The sequence below is a fragment of the Lathamus discolor genome, chromosome 8, assembly GCF_037157495.1.
Source record: "Lathamus discolor isolate bLatDis1 chromosome 8, bLatDis1.hap1, whole genome shotgun sequence".
NCBI classification, from domain to species: domain Eukaryota; kingdom Metazoa; phylum Chordata; class Aves; order Psittaciformes; family Psittacidae; genus Lathamus; species Lathamus discolor.
The window spans coordinates 14,559,510-14,586,801 of record NC_088891.1 but is presented as its reverse complement, the minus strand read 5'-3'; the positions used below and the strand labels follow the sequence as shown (position 1 = coordinate 14,586,801).

The 27,292-nt window shown below is 43.2% G+C and overlaps 2 protein-coding genes and 1 long non-coding RNA gene across 3 annotated transcripts in view; 2 read left to right on the top strand and 1 right to left on the bottom strand.

Moving 5' to 3' along the window:
- Positions 1–7,942, top strand: part of RFX7 (regulatory factor X7) — a 50,022-nt gene extending 42,080 nt beyond the window's left edge. The window contains exon 9 of the mRNA XM_065688234.1: positions 699–7,942. Within this exon, the coding sequence (XP_065544306.1) occupies positions 699–4,010 (3,312 nt within the window). The 3' untranslated portion in view covers positions 4,011–7,942. The remainder of the gene's footprint in view (positions 1–698) is intronic.
- LOC136018717 (uncharacterized) lies at positions 7,160–17,385 on the bottom strand. Its single transcript, XR_010614543.1, has 2 exons — positions 16,428–17,385; positions 7,160–13,037 (listed from the first exon to the last, which is right to left on the bottom strand). It is a non-coding gene; the product is annotated as an uncharacterized LOC136018717 (long non-coding RNA).
- A 333-nt stretch (positions 17,386–17,718) lies between these two features.
- Positions 17,719–27,292, top strand: part of NEDD4 (NEDD4 E3 ubiquitin protein ligase) — a 58,370-nt gene continuing 48,796 nt past the window's right edge. The window contains exon 1 of the mRNA XM_065688189.1: positions 17,719–17,817. Coding sequence (XP_065544261.1) covers positions 17,773–17,817 — 45 coding nt within the window. The 5' untranslated portion in view covers positions 17,719–17,772. The remainder of the gene's footprint in view (positions 17,818–27,292) is intronic.

The following is a 27,292-nucleotide window of genomic DNA, read 5'->3' as shown; positions in this document are numbered from 1 at the left end:
GCTAGCAATAATTAAGGTCATATGTGGGAATAATTGCCCTTAAGATAAAGTTTAACCAGATGAGAGAGCTGACACTAGACGTGTGGGTCACTGAGCCTCACTATGGAATCTAGATTGCCTTCTGTGGGCTCAGCGCATGTAGTGACAGCAGCAGTTTTACTTCTGCATGAATATCTGTAGTATGGAGCATCTTTGTCGTTCAGGCATACGAAACTGGGCTGGCAGCAGTGGTAAAGGTTATTTGGTTTTTAAGTTATTAGCTCTGTTGTAGATTTCAATAGGTTGGCCAATTTTTCTGCCCAGTAGTCTGTATTTAACTGGTTCTTGAAACCCTAACAATGAGCAGTGTTTTCAACACATCCTCTCCTCTTTAACCTTTCTATGTCTGTCTTTTTGTTCCATGTGGTGAAGGATTGTATGAGAATGACCCTTTCATTAGCAGAAGAGCAGACTAGTGTGTAGGCCAGTGCCTCATGCGTTACAAACTGAGGCCATGTGTCTGTCTACCAATCTTTAAGCAGACAAATAGAAATTGTCTTGTATATAATTGAAGAGCTTGTTTTGTTTCAGGGTGACATTCGCTAGCTTTGGTGTACTGAGCTGTGTTGTCCTTCACCTTTGAAAGCTTGGGGGTGAGGTGGTCCATGGGCTTTGGGGACTTCCTTGCTTCATTGCCACACTTTTGTCTCTCTCTACAGGTGCCAAGGACCAGGCAGTTGGTGACATCCCCAAGTCCTATGGGATCGTCTGATAGCAAGGTCCTGCCGCTCAACGTTCAGGTGGTCACTCAGCACATGCAATCAGTCAAGCAGCCACCAAAGACTCCCCAGAACGTTCCTGCCAGCCCAGTTGGTGACCGCTCTGCCCGGCATCGCTACCCACAGATCTTACCGAAACCAGCAAACACCAGTGCTCTCACCATCCGCTCTCCCACAACGGTGCTCTTCACCAGTAGCCCAATCAAGACTGTTGTGCCAGCTCCACATGTGAATTCCTTAAATGTGGTAAAAATGACAGCAATATCTCTTGCCCCGAGCAGCAGTAGTGTGCCCGTCAAACAGACGCCTTCAGGTAGCAGTAATGCAGGAGCAGGAGAAGAAGGGAGGACTGGTCCACAGATCAAACCCGGATCTGTTGTTTCACTTCAGTCTCCAGGATCCAAGCCTAGCACTGTCGTAGCTGCACCTGCGGTCAAGGTCAAAATGGAACCTGAAGCATTGCTGGATGAGAACTCGGTACAGGGCCAAGAGAGCTCTGATGTGTCTAAATCCGTAAAGGCAACCCCTGACCTGCCTCCTGCTCAGCTAATCAATTTTGAGGTTGCAACCTTGAAGGTTTCAGCTGATGATGTTGTGGAGACAAAACCAGATAAGGGCTGTGATCAGGGAGCTGAAGAAGCAGGGACCAAATATAAAACAGAGTCTGAGGAGATCACACCAGTTTCTTCAGCAGGCAATAATCAAAGCACTATAAAGGTCTCAGTTGCCAGTCAGAACTTGCCCAGCACCAGCATTGGTTCACCTCCTACTGGTGAGTCTATGATTAAAGACAAAACATGCACTAAAAGTCCAAGAAAGAGACAACCTTCTACACTTCAGGATTCCCAGGTACCACCTGTAAAGAAACCACTGGTGGAGCAGCTTTCAGCTGGTAATGCTGTGGAGAGTCAAAAAGCAAACAGTGTTAAGAAGTCTCCGAAGGCTGGATCATTAGCCAGCAGTGACAATACAGCAACACTTGCTCAAGTTCCCAGCAGCATACCTGTGAAGGTACATGTGCCTTCTGCTGCTGCAAACTTAGCAACAGACTTTTCTTTGAGCACCAATTTAAACACCAGTGATTCTGCTTTAGTACAGCAGCTTGCATCAGCATCATCTCCAGACATAAAAGTAAAATTGGAAGGAAACTTATTTATCATAGAAAATGATTCAAAATCTGATGGCAGCTTTAACCCAAATACGTGGCACCATATCACCAAAACCTCCGACTTTGCATCTGTGAATTGTGAACAGCAGCAAGACATCAGTGTTATGACCATTGCAGGGCACTCTGGCTCCAGTGACTTACAGGAATCGGCATGGGAGCCAGTGGACTGTGAGGGAATGCAGCAGGATGTGTACAACCAGCAGTTACAGAGCCAGATTCAGGACTCCTCCTTGGGTCAAATACAAGCACAGCCTTCAAATCAGTTACCTCTGCAGTCGGAGCTGAAAGAGTTTGAGCATACAGTCCCACAGTCAAACGATAACTTCTTTTCATTTGATGATGACCTTACCCAGGACAGCATTGTGGAGGAGCTGGTGCTCATGGAGGAGCAGATGTCCATGAATAATTCCCATCCTTACGGTGGCTGTCTAGGAATGGCGCTTCAGAGTCAGACTGCCACTCAAGGAGCTCCCGTGTCATCTCATCCAAGCAGCACGCACTTCTACCATTCGATCCATAACAACAGCACTCCCATTCACACTCCTACCCCCACGCCGACCCCGACTCCCACCCCAACCCCGACTCCAACACCCACCTCCGAAATGATTGCTGGGTCTCAGAACATGTCCCGAGAGAGCCCCTGTTCGAGGCTGGCTCAGACGACTCCCGTAGACAGTGCTCTAGGAAGCAGCCGGCATACGCCGATCGGCACGCCGCATTCCAACTGCAGCAGCAGCGTTCCTCCAAGTCCTGTGGAATGCAGAAACCCCTTTGCATTTACTCCCATCAGCTCCAGTATGGCTTACCACGATGCCAGCATTATATCAAGTAGCCCTGTGAAGCCAATGCAGCGGCCTATGGCTACCCATCCTGACAAAACCAAGCTTGAGTGGATGAATAATGGCTACAGTGGCGTTAGCAACTCGTCGGTTGCAAACCACGGCATCCTTACGAGCTATCAGGAGCTGGTGGAAGATCGCTTCAGGAAACCTCACGCTTTTGCTGTTCCTGGCCAGTCGTATCAGTCCCAGCCACGCCACCACGATCCTCACTTTGGTCGAGTGACTCCTGTTTCCCCTGTGCAGCACCAGGCAGCTCCTGTCAGCAGCACCACCAAGCAAGAGGGCTTTGCTGTTCCTGCTCCTTTGGACAACAAAGGAACCGGTTCCTCTCTCAACAACAGTCTGAGATGCCGGAGCGTGAGCCCTGCTGTCCATCGCCAGCGGAATCTCAGCGGAAGCACTGTTTACCCTGTTTCAAACATACCACGCTCTAACCTGACACCTTTCGGAAGTCCAGTGACTCCTGAAGTTCACAATGTATTTGCTAATATCCATGCAGACACCAGTGCCAATAACATAGCGCAAAGAAGCCAGTCAGTCCCGTTGACTGTGATGATGCAGACGGCCTTCCCGTCTCTTCAGAAACAAACAAACACTAAAAAAATAACCAATGTGTTGTTAAACAAACTTGATTCTGATAGTGATGATGCAGTGAGAGGTTTGGGAATGAACAACATGCCCTCAAATTACACGGCCAGGATGAATCTCACTCAGATTTTAGAGACATCCGCCGCTTTCCCTAGTGCCAACCCGCAAAATATGATCAGTTCCAGCACTTCGGTTTATGAATTCCAAACACCAAATTACCTCACAAAAAACAGCAGCACCGATCAGATCAGTTTTTCTTCCGGAGATAACCAAGCACAATCAGACATCGGAGAGCAGCAGTTAGATTTTAGCGGCGCTGTAAAAGACATTTTAGGGGAGGACAGTCTGCCAACAAACCAGCAGCTGGTGAATCAGGTGGCATCAGATCTCAATAACGTTGCATCTGTCTTTTCCAGCGACATCAGGTTGTCTTCCGAGCTCTCAGGCAGCATTAACGATCTGAATACTTTAGACACAAATCTACTGTTTGATCCAGGTCGTCAGCAGGGACAAGACGATGATGCTACACTGGAGGAATTAAAAAATGACCCCTTGTTTCAACAAATCTGCAATGAATCCATTAACTCAATGACTGCGTCAGGTTTTGAGTGGATGGAGAGCAAGGATCACCCTGCTGTTGAAATGTTGGGTTAATCTTGTTTTATAATATGTATGTAGCACACTGTATCTAAGAGACAGACGTATTGTATTTGTCTTAATGGAAGTGCCTCCCGCAGCAGAAACACTTGCTATGTATTGTGGCATTTTTAAACAAGTTTGCTGTACCTGTTGCTCATTCTTCAGCAGGGAAAATGCAGTCTTACCAATTTTAAACCGATCTCTGAAGGTGGTGGGCTGTCAAGGAGCCAGTGTTAAAATTGGAGTTTTATAGTGTTTCCCATTCAACATTTCTTACTGTGTCAAATAAAGAAGTGGTTGATGGCCAGCCAGCAGTGGCAGCTGTGGTTGAGGCTTTGGGAAGGTTGGAAGTCAGTAGGCTTGCCAGACTTCGCGTTGCTTGTTACTTCTTAGTAGATGATCCTTACTGACCGTTGTCTTTCAGGTTTGAAACGCAGTGTGCCTGCAGATAGGTAGGTGCAGGGGGTGGGTACAAGTGAGCCAGGTGACTGACATGCAGGTGCCTGATCATTGTGTAGCTGTCTTGAGCACTGCTCAGTGGTGAACTGTGGGCAATCTCTGTAGCAGTCTGGTGCCATTGGCATCGCTGGTAAAACACAGAGATAGGAAAAACTAACAGGAACGATCAAGGAAAAAGAAAGATGCACTAAATTTTTTATTTAAGAGAAATAAATCTATGTAGTGATTTTAGCCATTAATATTCATGACATACTTGATATTTTAGTTCTTGCTTCAGTGTTTTTATATTAGGTAAAATTCATGAGAAAAGATTTTGAGCACTGAGATTTAATCTAGGTATAACACCCTATTTTAAGGCGATAGGTACTGTTTAATTATTTATCAATGCTAGAGAAGGAACGTGATACTTTCCCTCCTTTTTTAAAGAAGAAGAGCAGCTGGAGCTCATTAAAATACTATTTTTAAAGATGCGTTTGTTAAGCTTGCTCTTTCCTAACCTAGTGGAGGCTGTAGGGAGCTGGTCTTTTCTCTGTGTTTCGGTAGGTTGAGCCTTTCTGCTTTTCTTGCTCTTTTTTTTTTTTTTTTTTTAAACAAAAGATGATTAAAATATTAGAAAATGTGGTTGATCTAAAAATACTTCATACAGAGCCATAATACTGCCAGGCACTTTACAGGCACACAGTAAGAAGTGACGTTGCTTTTAAAAGTACTTCCTGGTTTAGAAGCCTGAGTTCCATTTCCAGAAATGATTTGACAGGACTGGTGGATCTGATATTTGTTTGGAGGTTGGTTGCTCACAGGTCCCTCGCTGACCCTCTGGAAAATGAGATTTAGGCTTCTGATGGAGGAGTTGGGCTGAACCAAACAAAAGACCTTTTGTTTTTCCAGCATGGCATGGGTCTCTATAATGGCCAAAAGAGACAGGCCATGGCCCTGATGCTAGAAGGAGGACTTGCAGAGGCAAGCTTTTACAAAAGAGATGGTGCTCTTAAGGGATGCCATGCCTTGAGTTCAGAATAAAACTGATTTTCTCTCCCGTGAACTCACACGTTAAACAGAAAGCAGAGCAGAAACACTTTCCTCTTTTGCATCACTTCTTTGAATAAGTGATCATGGATTTATGAAGGGGGAGGCACTATGAGCCCCCCTGGATTTATTTAAGGGGAAGATGCTTCAGATTTTTCAGGTGATCAGTGTTTTTTTAAGTGTCCTGGTGGTTTTCTGTTTCTTCACTTTTTGCTGATGACTTGAGTACTGGTCCATTTTTTGGCGGTGCTGATTTACCTTGTGCAGCTGCACTGGCACTTGAGGTGCTGGTGTACCACGGCTTCTCTTGCTCTTGCCTCAATTCATCACCAGTCTATGGCCTCTTCTGCAGGGACAAACAGTTGTGCCAAGCTGTAGCACCTTATGGGGCCTGATTTCACTGTGCTTGCATCTCAAGTTTTGCCGCTTTGTCAAGAACAAACTTGGAGAGTTCAGTTCTCTCCTTGAAGCATGTGGATGTGCGATAGTGTGGTTTGCTTTGTTTAAGACTGAGTTTTAAGTTTTATTAAGGCAATGGGGCAGAGACTAAAACCTGCATGGTACCCTTGTGCTTGTTACCTTGCCAGGTGTCTGCCAGTAAGGCTTGAACTATTTTTCTTGGAGACTGAAGTTGCTGAAGGCAGGGCTTGAGTTCTGGACCTGCCCATGGCCTTTTGCCAGAGATGTGCTGAACATCCTCTTACCTTTGCTTTGTTTGGGTTGTTTTCCCTGACCCTGTGGGAAGTGCCAGCACTACTGTGAATAGGCAAACCTACCTTCCGATGGAGAGTGGCGCGAGAGGCCACGAGTGCCGGCGCTGCAGCAACCCGTGTGTCTGCATGAGCTGCTGGGCTGGCCTCGCCTCCGGGTTGCTGACACCGAGATTGAGGTGGGCTTGGGGGGCACAAGTTTTTGCCCAGCTCTGCTGTAGCATTTTAAGAGCCTTTCTCAGAGCAGCAAGAGCAGATTTAAAGCTGATGCGGTCAAATTATGCAGCCTTCACCAAAGGTTTTTAAAAGTGCGTTTGAAATTATTGTTAAGTACAAGCATTACATTGGGCCTAATGTGATTTAATTAGAGAAAATACCCTATAATCAGTGGATCTGAAGCAAATACATGTTTAATTTAAGAAATGTTCCATTTGAACAAGGATTGTTTCAAGTAAAATGCAAGGCACAGCTTTGTACATCAGTGTGTGTTATTTTAGAGGTGTTTGTGTTGGTGTTACAATTGATAATGTTAGGTCCCTGTACTTAGTGCTAGTTAGTTCTTTACAATACATTGAGACAGAGCACTACTGCACACCAAAGTATGCAATACCCAAAGGAAAAATCTGTGATTCTAACAAATGGAAGCCTGTCTTGTCAGATACTCCAAAACGAAGAATTTGAGACAGTTCTGACCCCTTGTTTACATTATTGGCTTCCTACTAACATGAGAAATGAATTATTTTGATAGCAGGTTTTGCTAAACTATAAAAAGCCTAGTGAATTTGTACCCTGTGTACAGTATTGCAGCAAACACTTTAAATTGGGTTGGTTGGTTAGTCCAGCAAACTTTCTGGGTTCATATATTGCACTAAAACTCTGTTGAACCTGTGGCAGGCACATTCCTTAGGATAAATGCAACAAATACGGCCCACAGATTAAAGTTAAAAAAAAAAGGCAAAACAGAAAAAAAAGTTTTTAATGTGTTTCATTATTAAAAGGCAAAATGTCATTAAAAGTGACAGGTGAAATTGTCTTATGTAGCAATGTGCATTGATCTCAATGAGATATTTCTATTATTCTCTTACATGAGAATATTACAGCAGGAAAAATTAAGTTTAGTTTGCTTCACCATGTTAATACATGATCACAAAACGTGCATGAGTGTTAATGACTTAATCTTGTACAGTACTAGATATATTCCTGTAACCACTTTTATTTTTGTTATTCTTTTGCTGTATTGAACTGGTTCAGTGTTAACCAGGTGAGCATAGTTATTCACAAGTTATTTACTTTTTTATGTTAACTAATTCAGCTTAGTTCTTGTTGAATATGTTCCTTTCTTGGATTATTTTTTATTGTTCTGGTGTTGAAAAAACATTTTTGCATCATTTTATCATGATAAGAATTCATGAAGTAAATAATTTGCAAATAATTGCAATAAGCACTGACTTCTGAACTGAGAAGAAGGAAAGCGTTTCTTGTGCAGTGCATCTGAGGTTCATATAATAGTCTTGTACTATACTGTGCTTTATTTACTGCACCGTAAGGAAACTAAAATCCCTGTTCCACGTTTTCATTTAGTGCAGGAAATCCAGTTTCTCCCCTCTTCCCCAGTGTTTTATTGTCTGTTGTACTGCTGAAACTACAGTAGTTGAATATTGCAGTAGCATTTCAGTTATTTTTTTTATTGAAAGTGCTCAAAAATTGTTTTTTAAATGTTTTCAAAAACAATAAAAACATTTTATATTAAAATGACTTCTGGAGCTTTTTCTTTACATGGAAAACGTGCATTAAGGTTGCCCTAAAATACATGGCTTTGTAGTTTGTGTTGAAGATGGATCATAGCTGCCCGGTTGTACCAACTTAAACTGCAGTTGCTGAGCCCAGTTGTACACTTAAAGCTGAGCATGAAGGTGAACCTTCCTAGCTGGGGTGCCGTGGTCAGTCTGTGCTCTCAGTAATCTCTTAAGAGTTGGTGCTAATGGGTTTCTGGCCAATTACTTCATATTCCTTTTCTGTAGGTAGCCCTGTAAGTGGTAAGTGCTTGTGTGGTGATACCCTTACACTTGAGGGATAAAAAGCTGCAGCTTACAGCTGAACCTGAACTGACAGCTCAGATTTGCCATCAGACATTAAAATAGCATTTTGGCACAGGCTGTGCTTCAGAACGTGGTGGTGAAAGTTGTGCAGGTCAGAACTGCCATCACGTGCAGCTCCTCTGCTGCAGCCAGTCTGATGGCTGCTGGTCAGAGCGTTCATTTCATGTCTGGGTGGTGGCTCCTGCTGCTGTGGCACAGCCATCCACAGTGCTGATGCATGGCTGGGTTTGCTTTTCAATTCTAGTAAAGCACTCTTACAAGACAGCATTACAGTGCAGCTTGACGTGCTGCCATAAAGGGGAACATATACTGTTCTGCTCTATGGAGTCCTTTATTTGGGTTGTAAAATCATACATAAACCCAACCGTGTTCCCAGCTATGTGACCACAATGGAAACAGAAACTGGCTGTGAGAAAATAAGGGTGAGGATAAATACTCAGGTTTTCATGCCAAAAAGATAGCACTGGTTGTTGACAGACTCCATCCCAAACCCCAGAGCGCCAAGATGAGCTGGCAGGTGGCAAGATCTGATGGTGGCACAAAATCACTTAGGTTTGTCAAGAAAGAAAAAGAATCATCAGGGACACATAAAGGAGTCAACATGGATGAAAGAGCATCCGAAAGATCATCTTTAACATGAGATTGGAAGGGATGCAATTATATCTTGTTGGATCCTAAATTAACATGCTCTAAAAGGAGTTCTCGGTGAACAATTCACGGACATGCTTTCTCCATGTTCCGCAGTCATTAAAAACCCACTAAAATTGCTAAGGAATGAGATGCAGTGTAATGCAGGAGATAAAAAAGGCTATTTTAGAAATTGGTAGTTCATCTGAGGTAACAATGTATTTAATCAGAACATCTCAGCTGCAGACCAGAAAGATTTGCTTTTTATTAAAAGGTTCATAAGAGCAAGCAAATCTGTGGCTGTGAATGGAAATGGCCCAACAGCAAAGACTTAGGAAGGTGGAAACGTTAGAACTAAACACAAGATCAAAATTACCTTGAAATGTTGAAGTCAGGAGCTTTGTAGGTTTCAAAATGAGTACATGTTTATATGTTTAATGATGACCTCCAGAGTAAAATCTGAACAACTGCTTAGAAGTATTTTTACATCTCCAGAAATACAAATCTGTGTGTGTGAATGCAGCTGGTATTCTGGTAAATAGAATTCCTCCTCTAGGGTCTTAAGGACTGGTGCATGCAGTCTTTACTGTGTCTATGGCACTTGATGCCACTGTGTTCTCCAAAGTTGCCCTTAGGTGGTCACAGAATAAATCGCTGCTGTGAATGCTGCTCTCCTAGACCCAGGAGGTAGGAGGAGCTCAGTCTGAACTCAGTGCTCAGCTCAGAGCCCGAGGTGGGGTATTGACTAGTTGATCTCTGGAGCTTCCTGAGAACCTCACTTTGTCAGCATGTGTATTAAGGCAGGAGGGATGAGTAAACCCAGCTGGATCTGATTGTGCAGCATGGCTGCTCTCACTCTGGTAAAGTTAAAGCATAATATTTGATGATCATCGCATTCATTAGCAAACTTTAATTATCTAGGCTGCCTCTGTTGTGTAAGTCAGAGATAATCAGTCTTGCTGCTTTCCTCCCCCTCTTACTAATGGCAAGTGTTAAGACTGAATACGGAGAGAAAGCACGAGAAAAATATACTCTGGAAGACAACTCCAAACTTAAGAAATGAGCAGTGACCTTACTGTACACTTTAGGTGTTCCTGAGAAATGCATGTAAAGGAGTGCAATAAAACCTAGAAACTTAGCACTCCTAATAGTTACCTGTATTCACCCAGACCAGAAGAGCGTTACACATCGAGGAGTTAGTGATCCACATAACGGTTAACTATTAACCTAAATATGCCCAGGCCTGTGCATATGTGCTGCCTGCAGGGTAAACTTGGCCAGGTGACCATAGGAGAGGAGCCTGCAGGCAGCTCCCACCAGCGCTGGTGATTACACCATCTGTGTGTCCTCGTCTTTGAAAGTCAGCGAGATGTTCTCATGTGAACATCCCTTCTGCCTGACAGAAGTAATGGTAAACAGAGTTGTCTGCTTGTAAGAAAATCCTAGAGTAGCTCAAGTGCCCAAAATGGGGTGACCCTTCCACAAGCAAGATCTGCATGTGGATCAGGTGCCTGTTCAGTGCTGCATAGCTCAGGGATTTGAAGGCACTTAAGACTAATTTATACTGCTTTCTCTTTGTTTACAGTGCTCCCTCTAGCACAAATGGCATTTTAAGCAATACTTCACAGAATCTAAGTGCCTTTGTTACTGTTATCAGAAGAAACCAGCACCTCCTAGAGTGTAATTAACATTACCTAATGCAATTGGACATGTTCTAGTCTCTTCTGATTTTCCTGCTCAACTTATTAAAAATACAAAAAGGGTTAAAATATAAACTAACAGTTAAGACAAAAGTGAACTGAGGACATGGAGATACTCATTTAGAAAACATACAGTGCTAAAATGACAGCAGTTTCATCCTGCAGATTGCAGTGTTTAAATATCCAAAACGAAAGACTACCTTGATATAATGTAGAATATATAAACAAGTGATTATAGTTCCTGATAGGTCACAATGTTTCTGCTATCTGATTTGAATCCGTAGGAGATGCCCTACTAGTGATGTAAATACTCAGATGTGTTGCCTTGGAACATTTGCATGTCTATTCTCCAATGGCTTTGTCGTGGCTCCTCCTGAGTCTGTTCTTCCTGGTCCTGCCTACCCGTTTTCTATATCTGGTAATGCCTCAGCTCTGAAATCATCAAAAAGGTCCATTTTTATCCCTGTGGCTCATCTGTTGTCAGCTTCCTTTTACATAAACTGCTTTTATGTGGATCATAGGTTGTGTATCATAGGTTGTGTATCATTGGAACTTTGCCTATTCATACTTCCTAATTAGATGATGCCCGTTAGAATAAAATTTTGAGTGGATCTCAAGCTGCTGTTTCAAATATTGTGAGCCTTCATGTATCTTAAAGGTAGGAAAAAAGATGCGTAGGAAACTGAAAATACATTTCCATGTATTCAGGAGCTGATAGCCTTGTATCCAGTCACTAGCTTGTTGTTAGTGGCTTTTTGTGAAGACTAAATTGAACAATGTCTTACCTGGCAGCTGCTGGAGCTGAGTCCATTTGCAGACTCAGGTTTTCTGAGGGCTCCGTACAGAAGGGTGGCTAATAGGAATCAAGAGAAGTGGTCCCTGCAGCCTTCCTTGGGTAGCTGACCTACCCATCAGTAAAAAACTGTGTTTCTCAGCTCGCTTATGTTAGAGAGCTATTGGTTTCCCTCTTCTCAAATACCGATCTCTGGGTTTTAGTCTGGATGGGAAAACACAGCTACATAATTATAAACTAACTGATTAGGACTCATTCATCTCCTTTCTCTGTCAAAAATACCCGAGTGTTCAATTTGCCTGCTTCATATCAGTACTTCAAAAGGACACTTGTTCCAAGGACTGTGATAATCATTTCCCAGAGAGATCAAGCCCAGTTCCTCCTTGCTCTGAGACAAGACCGGCATTTTGAAACGCGGTGTTTAAAAAGTGATGTATAAGCAATGATTATTTCTGACTGGAACAAAATGCTCCTTGATTCTATTTCAAATTGCTTTGAAAAATCAGAACAATCTCTCCTGCTATGTATGTATGAGAGGGGAGACGAAGCGCCTGTGTCCAAAAGGCCCCGCTCTAGGTTCTTGGGCCAGTGGCATAACTAAACTCTGCTCTGACAAGGAGTACTTGTGGAAAGCAGATCTAATGCTGGGACTTGAAATGGCTGTCTCTGCAAGAGCAAAATGACTTCAGTCATCAAGTGTAAGACTTCAGTGCCTACAAATAAGGAATTGCTGAAGCCCTGTTTAAGCTGAACATAACCTAAGAATTATTTTACTGCTTTAGGAATTACCTGAAGTTGCTCTTTTTTAATAGATAACATCTATAAAAGGTAGCTATATAATTCAGGTGGATATTTGCACCTCCTTTTGGCAGAGGTAAGTCTTCTCACTAATAGGTATGCTTTTACAGCATGCACAAAGCCCTACATCTTTATCAGTCCCGTCATCCTGGTTTTAGAAGTACTTTCTTATGGGATTAGTTTATATGCCAGCCAGACCTGAAGATGTGTGGACACTTCTTGGACAGTGTGCTATTGTGTCAACTTTGGCCTTATTGGTAATTAATTCCCAGTGACAACACTTTAAAGTTCATTGGAAGCCAATCAGTGGACCAAGGACAACACATTAAAAATCTGTGTACTCAAAACTACTTGAATGCTAAAAAGCCCTCCGAAGTAAGTAAACTTCTAACAGCAATTATTTACTATTCCATTTTCCTAATACAATAAGGAAGAAACAGTATGAGCAGGAGCATCTTGTGTGAGAATAAGAAGCACAAAGATGGAAGTGCATTGAGTCCTATTCAGTCATGTGCCGAGTCAGAACAGTAGCTTCCTCTGGGTTTAGCGATGTTTTCAGCAGTGATAAAGAGCATACAGCATGTACTACTGCATACACATATGGAGAATGATAATCTCAAGGTATTTAAAGGAGAAAAGCCCAAATACATCATCTCTGGATCTTACTTCTGTAACATTGTGATGGGTTGAGCTGTTAGCAGAAGTATCCACAATGACTCTATTAACCATGGGATCACTGGTGGTGAATTAAGCCGGGAACAGCATGACAGCAGTTGACTGGAACTCAGCACCTTCGGGTTCCTGTTCTGGCAGCTCTCCTCCCCTTCATGCTGAAAATAGGGAGAGAAAGATGACATCTGAGTGGTGGTGATTCAGACAAGTGTTTACCACTTCATTCAAATGCATATGCACAAAATGAGTGTGACTTTCCACCTCCACCACAGTTGCTCTTCTTACGATTCAGGTTTGCTCATCAGGCCAGAGAGATTTCAAAAACAATTGCTTGTAAACTGTTATCCCAGTCACAGAAATTAGGAAAAACATTTATTCCATCTTCCCTTTCTCACAGCCTCCCCCTGTGAGAGCCGGAGGTTTCAGCAGCTTGCCTGGGGGACAGGAATATCTGTGGGGGGAGCGGAGGGAGCTGGTCCAGCACTGATGTTAGTGCCTTGGGAGCACAGTCCCACGCTTCGAGAGCAGTGTTACATTTTGTGTGGTGGCTGCCCTGGAAAAGATCTACTCGAGTGGAGAATTTCTGATTCACCTCAGGTCTGTCCCTAGGTGATGGTCACACCTTGCTGTCAACTCGCAGGGACACAGAAGGCTGCAGGATCTGAGACAGCTGGAGGCAGTATCTTGGCACCAGGCAACACAGAAAGCAACATATGTCCAGACAGAAGATATGCTGCTTTTAAGGGAACGGAGAAAAGTTGAGGAAAACAGAACCAGTGACTACGGAGAACTGAGAATGAAAAGGTGCAGTAATGGGCTGGCAAAAACCTGAGCATGAGCTGACGGCAGTTTAGTTGCAGTGCAACGCAGAGACAACAAACAGTCAGTCTGGGTTTTAGTCTTTAGTTTTACCAGAATAAAGCTCTTGCTTACACAATTTGAATTTTATCTTTCTATCAGTTTTGCATCTTATTATATTGGTGTTTGAAATCCAGTACTAAGAGCCAGGATCTAGCACGTATTTGCATGTAACTGTAGAGCCAGATCTTGGGCTCTTAACTATATCTCTGGCATAAGTCTCATCAGTGAGTCATTGCCATGGTAGAGAAATTGAGATTAGTAGACTATCAATAGGTGTATTTACTTCTCTTAGTCATACCAATGACTCACTAGCAATACAATTCTTTTCTATTAATTCCCTCTTCTATGTAGCTTTCCATTTACCTGCCACTGTGATGTTGTGAGTGGTTCATCATAACATTTTCTATTGTATGACTCAGTAGAACGAAAGACAATAGGGCAGAAATCTGTGTCATTTGCATCCAGATTTTTTGTTTAATTTCTGATTCCTTTGGTTTAAATGTATCCAGTTTGATTTAAAATCCTCTGTAGCAAAAGTTTATCCTGTATTTAATAAGATAAATCATACTTTGATGTCACTTGATGTCCTAGCTTTTGTAATTTAGCCATTATTATAGTTAACATACATTCTTAAAATAAAGATTATTTCATTATTATAACCCTTTGGAATTCTGAAACAAATCTCCTTTTCCTACATGATTTCCTCCTTTAAGAACTCTGCTCTATTTTTTTCAAAGCAGTTCAATATTATAGTATATGGATTCTCTTCAGCTTATAAAAGCTTTTGTGGTAAAGAAAGATGCAAACCAAGTATTGTAAATGTATATACAATTCCAACCACAAATGGAGCCAATCAGGCTGCACACCATGAGGTAAGTGATGGAAAATATTTTTAAGGTTTGTAATTTTTTGATCTTTCATGGGACTGAGGGTTAATTTAGATGACAGGAGAAGTCAAGCTTCTTCATTACCAGATGAGAACTCACTATTGGGATGGAGTAATGAGATGAAATATTAATATGTTTTTAATGGTCTTTATATACAGTTAAAGTGTTCCCATGCACTCAGATGATCCAAACGCAGGTTATTCTTTGCAACTGAGAATCAATTATTTGCAGAAAGAGAAAGAGCTCTCAGAAGAGCTCTCTTCCACTGTTAGTTTGTAATTACGTAAGACCATGAAATATTAAATGCTGGAGATATATATCTTACATAAGAACTGAATGGTTGTTAACAACAAACTGTGGTTTATTTCCTCCTGTTTTTAAGTAAAAGAATAATTTTAAATCCTTCTGTTTTAGTGAACTGCTAGGTATCTTCCTGGAATATTGAAGATAACTTGATCCCACTGAAAATGCATGTAGACCTTATCTTAGCATACAGATGCCTCTGGGTAACAAACCCAGAAACTCAAGCCTTGTTGATAACAGGTCATCTACTTATAGATCTGGGGTTTGACTATGTTGTAACTCTTGGACAATCAGTGGTCTTCCCACACAAAAAATGAATCAGTGCTGTGTTACACTCTGCTGCTTAAAAAATGTGATAGAAGAAACTGAGTGTGCTCATGTCCTATTTTAAATTTCAAAAGGGCATTATTTCAAATTTATTGAAATGGTGTGTGCCTCAGAATGTAATCTTTTGAGGTTTGATATCTTACAAAACAGCCCATTCAGTAATGCTCTAATAAAATATTCACGAACAAGACCTTTGTTAAACAGGACTTCAAGATGCTTGAGGGTGCTTCTTCTCACAGCCTTCTAGTGTACTGAAAAGCTGAGGCTGAGAATGCAGAAAAACAGGCGAGCAGAGTTCAGGCAGGTGACAGTAATGTTGTAGTGGGAGATTTGTAGGGAGAAATAAACCAGTATTTTTCATTAGACTAACCAAAACAACTTAAAAGAAACCTAAACAAAACCACAACAACAATAATAAACAAATAACCCCCCCCAAAGCAACAAACACCACCCCCCCCAAATGAAAAACCCTACACTTTTGGGGTTCTGAGGTTTTGTCAGACATGTTTTGTTTGTACACACTAGCAGAGTGTAAGAGGCAGCATTGCAAACCCAGGCATTCATGCTTAACAGCCAGAAACCCACATGCTTTTTCTAGCAAGCTGCAAGAACAATTTACTAATCAACATTAGGCTCAATCCCAGAAATAAGTGCTTCACAAAGTGACTGGACCTGCAAATCATGCCTGCTGTAACTTAGGCAGGTTTTCTTTGCTTGGCTGTCACCCAGGAACCTTCCCACTTACACTGGGACAAGCCTCTGAAGTCATGCTGAGAGTGTTGTTAGGCAAAGCTGAAGGAAGAGAGCTGGAGAGAAACACTGGGTATAGAGAGGCTTGATCCAGAAAGAGGACGGGGTTGTTTCCTTTGAATTACCCAAAAGCTTATGTGGATGTTTTTTATCAGTTCGTCTAATAAAAGACATCATTTTCCCATGTTTCTACAATCTCATATTCACCAACAATCATGACCACAAAGACGCCGCTCTGTTTCTCAGACACTCAGTCTTCCATAGGTAATACCCTACAGTGATTTTGCAACATGCACAGACTGATGTTGCTGTTGAGACTGCCTTTCCTCAGAACATCCTGCTAACCCTGGGAGGAGAGCCCACGTGCATGTGATAACGGGCACAGGCCTGCCAGAGCCCCGCTGTGGAGGTGTTCGTTACCTGGTGTTTTGTGATCTGCTTGGGGCACAGTCCAAAGAGGTGAGCCTGGGTCTGTGTTTGCTTTGGAAAGGGCAGAGTTTGTCGCTGGATGATGAGAGCAGTAGGTCACCCAGGTCGTGAGGCACCAGGCGCGATGAGCTGAAGGATGACAAAAGACAACAGCTCCCTGACAGCACGGGTGCTGCTACGTTTGTTGGTTGTTAGTGACACACGTGATTTGCCACATGCCCGTCCTAAGATGAAGGTATTTTTTGTCCTTGCAGACCGTGCAGTGCCTGGAGGAGTTTGGCTCAGGCTTGTACTAAGGCTTATGTCTACAAAGCTCAGCCTAAACCAGCACTTTACTGATCATTTTTCAGCACAGCTCTTCTTGTTGTCCTCTGCAAGCGACTCCTGAGTGATTCCTGGGCAGCTGTCGATGGTGGTGTGAATTCAAGCCATCTACACCACTATCATGGAATGAGGGCCAGCGGCTGCACCGCTTGGAAGCATGAGCAGGGAGCGGAGAGCAGGTTTTTCTTTGGAGAAAATGGGAAATCTTTACAAAGCTGTTGCTTTGGTTTCAGACAAGGCTCTTAGAGTTTATCTTCCCCTCTCCTCTGGCATCCTCCCCGCTTGGGTGTTATGTCAGGTCAGCTCCTCGCACAGCAAGGACTTCCTTCCTCCTCCTGCACTACCTTGCCCTGCCCGGCAAGGCCCTTTCTGCGCGCTGACAACGGTTACTTTTTTCCTCTCAGTTTCCCCGCATGTTGGCAATCCCAGAGGGCTCCCTGGACGGGAGGGGCTCAGGGGAGGGCCACAGCCAGCGCCTGGCCCGCGGAGATGCGGGCAGAATCCCGACGATTCAAACCTCATGGAAGATGTTTATTGAAACGAACCCGCACACGCCGCGGTCGAGCCGGGCCGGGCCGAGCCGAGCCGAGCCGGGCCGGGCCGAGCCGAGCCGAGCCGAGCCGAGCCGAGCCGAGCCGAGCCGAGCCGAGCCGAGCCGAGCCGCTCCGCCGCGCACGGCGCTGCCCGGGCCCCGGCTCCCTGAGGGGCGGCAGAGTCGAAGGCGACTGCCCGCGCCGCGCGTGTCTCCGGGCGGGGCGCAGAGCGAGAGCCAATCAGAAGGCGCCGCCGGCTCCCGGGTGGGCGGTGGAGCGGGCTTCTGAGCCAATCAGACGAGGCGGGGGGGGGAGGAGCCGGAGGGCGGAGTGGTGCGCGCACCCGCGCTCGCGGTGCCGAGGGGCGGCCGCCGCTGGCGCGCGCGGCTGGGCCGTGGGCGGGGCGGTGGGCGGGGCCGCGGCGGGGCGAGCGGCGGCGGCGGGTAAACACGGCGGCGGGCAGCGCGCGGCGCTCGGCCATGGCGGCTGCTCCGGTTGAGGTGCTCGGGCTGCCCGGCGAGGAGGTGAGGCCCGCGGGCCCCGCGCTGCCCCCGCGCGGGCGGCGCCTTCCCTGCAGGGCCGGGGCGGGCCTCCCCTCAGGGCGGGGGTTTCCTGCGGGCCCGCCGCTGTCTGGCGCGGCGGCGAGATGGGGGAGCGGGGCCGAGGCTCGGCGTCCCGGGAGGCGTGAGGTGTAGCGGGGGGCCTCGGCGGGCCCGCCCGGGAGCGGGGCAGCGCGGGGCCGGCGCTCCGTGCCCGCTCCTCTCGGCCCCGCCAGCCCCGTCCGGCTGCCGGGCGGTGGGGCGGCTGCCGTGTCCCTGTCAGCGGCATTCCTGTCCGCAGGCTGCTGTTGGAGCCGTGCGAGCCTCCCGCTATGGGCGGAGAAGTTCGCGAGCGTTGGGCAACTTCCCCGTGAGGGTGCTGGGCGGGTGCAGCGGGGCCGCGTCTCCCCAGCTCGCTGCCCCGGTGCTGAAGAATCGAGTCTTTGTTTCGGGCGGTCTCACAGACAGTATTTGAACCGCTGAAGCGGTGCGCGGGTTGGAACTGTACAAAACACGGTTTGGGGCCTGAGCGGTGGCGCTTTCCTGTGCGTTGCCATGAGCGGGAGTGTGAGGTCTGGTGTGCGGTTCAGTGGGCTTTGCAGTGAGCTCGTGGGTAACTGAAGGTGGTTTCTGCAGCCACTGCTGTCAGGTCCTGGCTCCTGGGCACGTGGGTCTTCGGAAGGTGGCTGGCACAGATGTGCCCGTGACTGTGCTTAATGGTAGACGGGCGGGGTGAGCTTTGGCATTGTCACTGTGGCTTATGCATAGGGCAGAATATTGATGGAATAGTTAACTTCATCAAGAAGAAAGGTCACGTTGTTTTTTAATTGCAGGTACAGGAAGACTAAAAGCTCTGTCCATCCAAAAGCTGTTTGGTGACCTGTGTGAAATGTCAGTAATGTCTTTTTGCCAACAGGATGTTTCACCAACGTGGTCTTTGGTCAGCTCTTTGTGTCCAGGCAGTGATGATCTCTGTGTCAATGCACACTTGTTGTCCTTAGCAGGAATCAACTTGATTAAAACTTTGAAATATTATTCCTAGTCTGTTTTAGCATGTCTCTTTCTCAAGTTCTGCTTTACATCTGGAGAACTAACTATAAAGCTCTCAAGTTGTGGGTTTTGGTTTCTGTATTTTTTTTTCGTATTAATATTTGAATTGCATAGGAGTTCTAGTAGAAAATGATGCCAGCATGCTGCAAGGGTTGCATAGCCCTTCTTATTGCAAGATCCTATTTTCAATTGCTAGTAACTTTTTGAGACTATCTAGTTGGACTAAAACATTCCATGCCTCAGGCTTTCTTTTAACTTTATTAAACTTTGTTCAGTTTAGTTGTTTCAGTATTTTGAAATCTGGTCAGAATTGAATAATTCTGATCTTCCCTCCATCCTTTTGAACACGAGCACATTCCTTTGGAACAGCTGGAGGAGGAGAGAGAAAGTTTGAATATGTAACAAATCATCAGATTCAACTTCTTCCATAATTCAAAAGCTTAGCCAAGCTTTTTCAAGCTACAGATGTGAAAAGTGCGGTTTCTTTATGATCAACCTCTGATACTCAGTTGGTGCTTGTTGGTTCACATATAAAGGACTCTTTTCTTCATAGTTTTCACATGTTATTCTGCATGCACAAGTGACAAAACGAATGAACTTAGGGTTACAGGAAAACTGCTGCAAGCTGCTTTGCCTGGAGTGCTGTAATGGAAACTAGGGTTGTGTCTCTCTAGATAGTATTTTTTTGTTTTCTCAGAGTTTAAATCTGGAAGATTGCATACACAATTCACCACAAAACCACAGAGTCAGAAACCCAAATCATATTGAAAGTAGCATCAAGGAGTTCTCTATAAAAACCTCCCCCACCCCTGTTTTGCAAGCTTTTCAGAGTTTGTCTGCACACTGCTGCTTCCCCAGGGCTGCTCTGCAATCCATTCTGCAGGATGGATTTGCTTGGGGTATGGATTAAAATTGTCTGGTAAAAAGGAAGTGGTGTTATCTGCAAAACGTTTTGTTGTAGCTATTGCATATAATTGTACGGTTAACATAGTAATTGTAAATAACAAAAGAAGGTGAGAAGTTGGTCCACTTGTTGAGGCAGTTGAATGCAGTGTTAGGATGAGCATTTGTCCTTAATTTATCTGGTTCATATTTTTTTCTGTAAAATGGATAGAGTATCATGCTGTCATCCATAGGACTTCTTATGACTTACTTGGATATTGAAATAATGAGCACTAGAAGAGTCAATGGGGAAAACGAATAATTCTGTATCCAGAGCAGGGTCTATTGTTGCATACTCGGATACGTTTACCTTTGAGTGTAGTTGCAGGTGTTTGTTCAGATCCGCAGGAGCAGACTAACACAATTGCTGCTGTTTTTCTTTGTCATAGCAGTGGTAACTATGCTGGTGTTCCTAAACATGCTTGTTGAGGTGGCTTGTCCATTACTACAGGTTTTTTGGCTGAGTGACATTCTAATACAAAACTTTCAGGTTTCTAAGACTTGTATTTCAGTGGGTTAAACACTTTGATCAAGCATTTTCTGACACTGAGCTATTCACTTCCAGTTACTCTACCTTTGTGACAGTTGACTGTGATATTAAATACAGCATTACTCTAAGAGTTAATTTCTAAGAGATATTTCAAAGACTGAAGAAAGAATTGTTGATATCTCAGTCAGTGCTCCCGTCATTTCTTTGGTTACAAAAGGAATCACATTTTTCAGTGTTCTGCTGGGTTAAAAATTTAACAGTTGAACAGCTGTTCAAAATGACTATTTTTTTTTTTTTTTTTATTAAGATGCCTGCTTGCCCTGTTGGGCTTTGGAATGGCTTTTATTAAAATGATGCTGCTTGTTGATATTCATCTACTTCATACCCAATTTAATTTAAAGATTTCATTGTGTCAGTGTTCTTACACTCCCAGCCTGACTTGGGGACTTTCTTTTTTCACATAGCTCTTTTTATATTGCCTAAATAGCATTATAAAGTAGCTAGCTTTTTTTATCTGTCGTGTCTATGATGTTTGATCTGTTTCAAACTAGTAATGGGAACTTCTCACAGGCAAAAATGCACTTTTGACTCTTACTCATTGCCATTTCAGGTTTCTCAGTCACTTAAGAGCTGTCCTATGTAGACCAAGTGTTCATTTTCTGAAGCTCACAGGTTTTCTCATAAGCATGTGGTATTCCATTCTGGAAAGCTTTGGATGTATTCTTACGTTCTTTTAGGTTATACTTCTGGAGGAGGTTGTTTATGGCTATTTCACTTGCTGCTGGTAAACTGAAAGTCTTGGATACATGGTTTGTCTTCTCTGCTGCTGCACACCTTACCCCACAGTCCTTCTCATATTGCTGTATTTTGGAGATTATGCTGATGACCAGAAATCTGTAGGCTATTACTTAGGAGACTGGCATGTCTCATCTTCCTCTGGATTGCTTCTGATGAAAACGTGAACCTTTTCTTGGTGGTTGGTGTAGGGTTTGGTGTTTTCATTTGTTTGATTGGTTATTATTTATTAATTTAGGAAAAGTCTGTTGGCAGACTGGTAACTCCATTAGTGGACTCTTGTCTCGAATCTTTTCCTTAATTTGCAGACAGAAAGAGATGTTAAATACAATCTGCAGTAACAGCCAGCATTTCTTGAAAGATGAGACTTGCTTATTTATGAACACAGAGTTCTCCTATGGTACAATTGAAGTTTAAGTTCTTTTAGTTAGTAAAAGACTGGATTGTAACCAGCAGGTCGAAGTTAATGACTTGTAGGCATAATTGAAGATTGATTAATGTATTTCTATAATAGGAATCTTCCTGAATCTAAAACTTATTTTGTTTGCTTTGAGAGAATTTCTTCAAAGAATGGTCTGGCTCTAATAGCACCATAGAGGGGGGAAAAGAGGGCTCTTTGGGTTGTGAAGGAAGGGTCAATACAGCAGTCTCCTTTCTTATTTCCATCCCCTGGTGGAATGTTAGCATCACCAGTTAACGTAACTGGTGATGCTAACAAAACTTATCATTAGAGGTCACTTAATATATGTGTCTGCCTAACTTGCAAGGTCTGAATATTGCATGAACTACTTTCCTTCAACTAAAGCTCACCATTCTGTGGGAAATGCTTTCTTTCAAATGGGATGATAAGTTTTAATAGTAACTTCATTTGGTCTGTTTCTTATGCTGTCAACTTTGTATCTATCTCCTGATGGAATTGCTTAAGCTGAGTGTAGAGTATGTAAGTGCTCTTAGCTAGCCTGATCTTAGAATTGTGTGCTGGAATTCTTTTGTTTAAGATCTGAAGAATTTTATTTAAAATTCTTAGTACCTTTTTCTTTATAATATATGAGGAAGGTCTGTTTGTGAATGTGCTTTTTAATGTTTGAAGAATGTCAGTATCTTCTGGGCTGCTCAAGGAAAAACCTTCTGGGCTAACCCCAGTGTAGATAATGGAAGAGCCAAATCCTCAATTATTCAGACTCTGAAAGCTTTCTTTGAGGAAAGATTACTTATCTCTCCCTTAAATGCCCTTAAGGAGTATGTTTTTGTTGTGAAACACTCACACATAAGTTTTATGGTCACTAATGAGCTCCAGGTAAAAAAACCCAACCAAACCAACCAAACCAAAACCCACAAAAAACAACAACCCCCCCCCCAAAAAAAAAAAAAAAGGAAAGATAAATTCCCCAAACCAACAAAAAAATCCTCCAAACCCCTCAAAACCAAAATAAAATGCAAACAAACTTTTAATACAATTGAAAGAAGTGCTCTTGGTTAGGAGATACAGTCTAGGAAACTTGCTAAGATGCAGGTTGTTTAACTTACAGCAGCACAATGGTGTCATCTACTAAAATTGTCAGATGCAAGATGCAAGAAGCTATGTACTCAACTGGAATGTGTACACACTTTAGGTGTAAGTAATCTTTCAGCATTGTTTCTGAGCTGCTCCTAGGCTTCAGAGCTTTTTATATTATGCTGTCTGTCTTTAATCAATGATTTGTGCTTGAAATACAAACTAGTAGTAGGGTAAAGCTGGGTACCTTGAGTAAGGTGTCTCACAGATGTGAGAAGCACGTTATAAAAGAAACTGTATATTCGTGGTGCTTATCTCTTATGCAAGTACTTATTCTTTAACAAGGTCTTGGCTTTAGTGCACTTCCACCCATGCAAGTGTCCTGACCTTTCTTACTGTTTATAGCTGTTCCTTAGTAAGGTCAGCAGGTTGTGTAGATGTGCACTGAACACTATAAAAGTTGATAATCTCTTATTTTTTCTCCTCCCGTCTACTGACTTTCTCAACCTCAGTACGTGGGATGGGAGGGATCGCCCTACATGGGATGCAGAACACATCCAGCCTATTGAACGGCCCTTCCTTTTTAGGCCAGGCTGTTTTCTGGTTTCAGTTTTGAACTTCCAAACTCTTGGTATGTTTATCTCAGCTTGCTTTATCTGCACATACCCAAATCTGAATTTTCTGTTATCTCTGCATGCTATGTGCAGGCATGATACGAAGCTTAAGAAATCTTTAATATGTAATTCCAGATATTACCAGACTCTTCAAAGGTGATGCTGCTGTACAGTTTTATTGTTGTAATATCTTCTGATGCTCTTTTTGTGGCTTGACAGTGGCAGTCGATTCTTGACCTCTCTAACTGGAACAAAAGAATAACAGGATGTTATTGCCTGGAGCAATTCTTTACTACAAAGCATGCTCTCTGTTAGACTACTTCAGACATTTTTGTATCCTCTTCCTCAAAAAAAGCTCTCTAGTAGTCCAGCAGATGCTACCATTTTATGTTTTACATCAGACTAACCATTCTGGGTTTGGTTTTTCCTTGCATCCTGTGTGAATTTTCTCCGTAAAAGTATATTGTAAAAGCAAAACCAAAACTTGAACCGAAGATTAAAATAGGAAAGTGAATAAAAATCATTTTTTTGGTACTAATCAAATACATACTATGAAGAGCCCCTTTTAAAAACTTTTCTATTGCTAGACAATTACTGTATTTTGTCTGAATTTGTGTGTGTCTTGCACACATCAGTCTGGTATTTCTATATGGTAGTTGACTGATTGGAGTCAGACTCAGATAAGCATTTGCTGGAGGTCTGGGATGTGTCATGAATCATTGTTCAGCAAGTTGCAATCTGTTTCTCAGGTTCAAGACTCCTGTAAAGTTGTTTGGACTTGAAGTGTTTACATTAACATCAGAGCTTTTATAGCCACTGAGTAGATAATAGCATGTTGTTACGCATTTTGTCTTACAGCTCCAAGTGAAGGAGAACAGTTAGTGCAATAGTTGAATTATTGGATGTTGCAGACCCATGTTGCTTGGCATAACATTATAGTGTTTCAGTGTACAACAGGAAAAATGTTGAGCTTTTTTCTCTCGCTCCCTGGCTTCAGGTACAGGCAGCAGCTAATACTTGCAAGGTGACCAGCTAGATCTCTTTGTTGTGATCTTGTGAATCTTCTGACATTGGGTTTGTGTTGGGAATATTTCATCATTTACAGTCTGTGAAACTGTCAACGCACTCTATGGGCACATACATGTATCTGTACACAGGCATGCGCACACACTCGCAGATCGGAGCCTATGTCCAAGGCCCTGGATCACACTTACTGGTCATTCTCTTCTTTATTCAGTATTCTGTACTGTAGGCATCACCATGTCCCGGTGTCTTAATTTATGCGTCCTTTCTCAGGCTTTCTTTCTGTATATTCTTTTTTTTCCTGTCTTCTCTTCCATCTTAAACTTCCACCACTAAAGCAGGAGTCACTTTCCAGTTGTCATTAGCATTATTTTCCTGCTGTGTGAACTTTGGAAGGTGGTTGGTGAGAATGGGCTTTGGTAATGCTCATCCTTTATAGTCATTGACTACAAACAGCTGTAACCCAGGCAAGATCATTTGATTTTGATCATGTTGTGAGCACCTTTTAAACTCCTTGAAAGCTTGACATTTCTTTGCAAATACTGGTTTCTTGCCCAGAATGAATAGTTCTGAATCTTGCCTTAATATGTATTAATTGAATCTAGGTAGATTCATAGTGGCTTTTGTGCAAATGAGCCCTATTCACTTCTGGAAGTGCCACCTTATTAGTCTGACTCTTGCTTTGCTGTGTAGAGAACACATTTTAAAACTAATAGGCATACAAAGTATCACAGGCTGACAGGCATTGGCTTTAAGGCTTTAAGTTGTTGCTTGTCTACATATCAGCTCAGAAACTGATTTCATTGTCTTGTTCCATAAGATCTGTTAGTAAACAGATCCATTGTTAGGAGGTTGTGAAAATGGCAAGGGTTAGGAGACCCAGATATTTTGACCAGTTAATCTTGAATGTGTACTTTAGCATGCACTAATATATATGACTGACAATAGAATAATGAGAAAATCTGAAAGTCCATAATGAGATAACTAACTTGCTGATTCAGCTTTGTAAAAGGTGTTTTGTCTGACTTAATCAGACTCAGAATTTCTGGACAGCTCAGTCTCTGTAATATCTGGTAGCCTTATCCCACCCTTTACCCTATACCACAGCTTTAAATATATTGTATAACCTCTAAAAATAAATTATCTTTTAATTTGTTGGGATCAAACTAACTGAGATGAACACTCGGTGTCATTTGGATTTCAGTTTTATGGAGCCACTCCCTCGCAGGTTCAGTAGTTTAACAAGTAGTTATTTTCCCACACTGCTTTTACCTGATTCGTACTGGAGTACTCATATTCTTCAAGGGAACGCTTTACAACTGATAGTTTTAACAGTGAAGTGATCTTGTATTTTGTATATGATGCTGTGTTGGGGCCATTATTGCATTTGTTTCCCCCTCCAGCCTCCAAAGTGGCTGGCAGTCAAATGTCAAAAGAAGCTGAACATCTGTGCTCCATCTATACAGACAACCCGTGTATGACTCTGCCCAGAGCTGCTGCCTTTGGTGGGCTGTTGTGTGTGCGTGCTTCTCAAAGTGCATGTCTGTGTTACAGAACAGCTGGGTACTAGGGCATTAAACCTCTAAGATTCAAAGCAGTAGTGGTATTCAGTCCCCTCAGCTGCACAAATTCAGTCTGACCCCTTTCAGTTAATGTCAGGACTGCAAAAGCATGGGTAGGCATTTATGTCCAAGAAGAGACCCTTGGGGAGAGAAACGGGTCTGAGCGAGCAGTTTCCTAGGCAAGCTGCAGTGCTGCTAGATGCCGCTGGCATGCTCCTGGTTACTCACTAGGTGCCTACCCCTTCCAATGCCACCAGAGCTGCTGGAAGCACTGCAGTGGTGGAAATAGCAAGGTGAGCTTGAGAATGTCTGCAGTCAATATAGAAGAGGTACAGGCTGCAGCCTTTGTGTATCTTGGACCACAAAACACTATCCAGTTGCAGCTGCCTGTGTATCTACAGAAGCAGTTACTAATCAACCTTTTCTTGTATGTGTGGCTAGGAAGAGGGCAATAAGGTCTCCTGCACAAGGTGAATGAAAGAAAAGGTTCAAACCTGCCTTCGAAACCAGGAAGCTTTGGTACTGAACCTATTCCTTGTGGATGTCAGAATTAAATATCTCATTCTTTGTCTCTGTGCAGAGCTTATGCCGCCTAATTTTTGGCTGCATGCGATCAGCTTCAAACAGTCCTGGAACATGGATGTTTGGATGTTCATTTGGAACATATTTGGATGTTCACTGCTGTGCCATCAGTGTGTTTGGGACAGCTTTTGTGAGCTGAGGCAGCAGTTCCTTAGCAATTCTGCCTGTCATCAGTGAGCGGGGAGAAGAGGTCATATGGTCACGGTGCAGATGGGTATCCTGTCAGCAGGCCTCTCTGCCTCTTCAGGATGTGCAGGGTTGCAGCATAATGGGACCTTCCAGTGTTAGGCTTTTCTGACTGCGTTTGGGTTGAGCTGTCTGAATTTCTCCTGATTTGCCTTGCACATGGGTGTGACAAGAGAATAGGGAACCTAATCTCTTCTAATTAAGTACTGCCTTTGCACGTTAGCGTGGTTTTTTTTCCTTGAAGTTTCTAGTCTTTATAGCTTGGAAAAGAAAGAATTTTAAACTGGTTTTGTTAATCTGCGAGGGTATTTCTACATGGCAGTTCATAAGCAGATGTCAGCTTGCTTAGTTGTTGTGCTGGGCTACATAAAATTCTGTAGCTGCCCTAGTTTGGCACTGATCCCAAATACATAAAACTCTGGCAGCAATGCATGTTTAAATCAGCCTTCATCATCCCAGCCTCAGGTTTGCGGCTTCCAGTTTCCTGAGGTCATACACAAAGCAACTTGTCTTTATGTAAAATAGCATTCAAATAAATTCAAATCTCTTGTAAGATATAAGTAAACAAACTGTGTGATTAAGCCTCCTTTACAATCTGAGGAGCATAGATCCTATTTCTGGGATCTCCCCATGTGGACTGGATTGATGCCCTGCCCGTGCCCAAAAGCATCTAACTGTCTTTACTTTTCTCATGCTTGAATAGCTGAATAAAGCTGGTAGT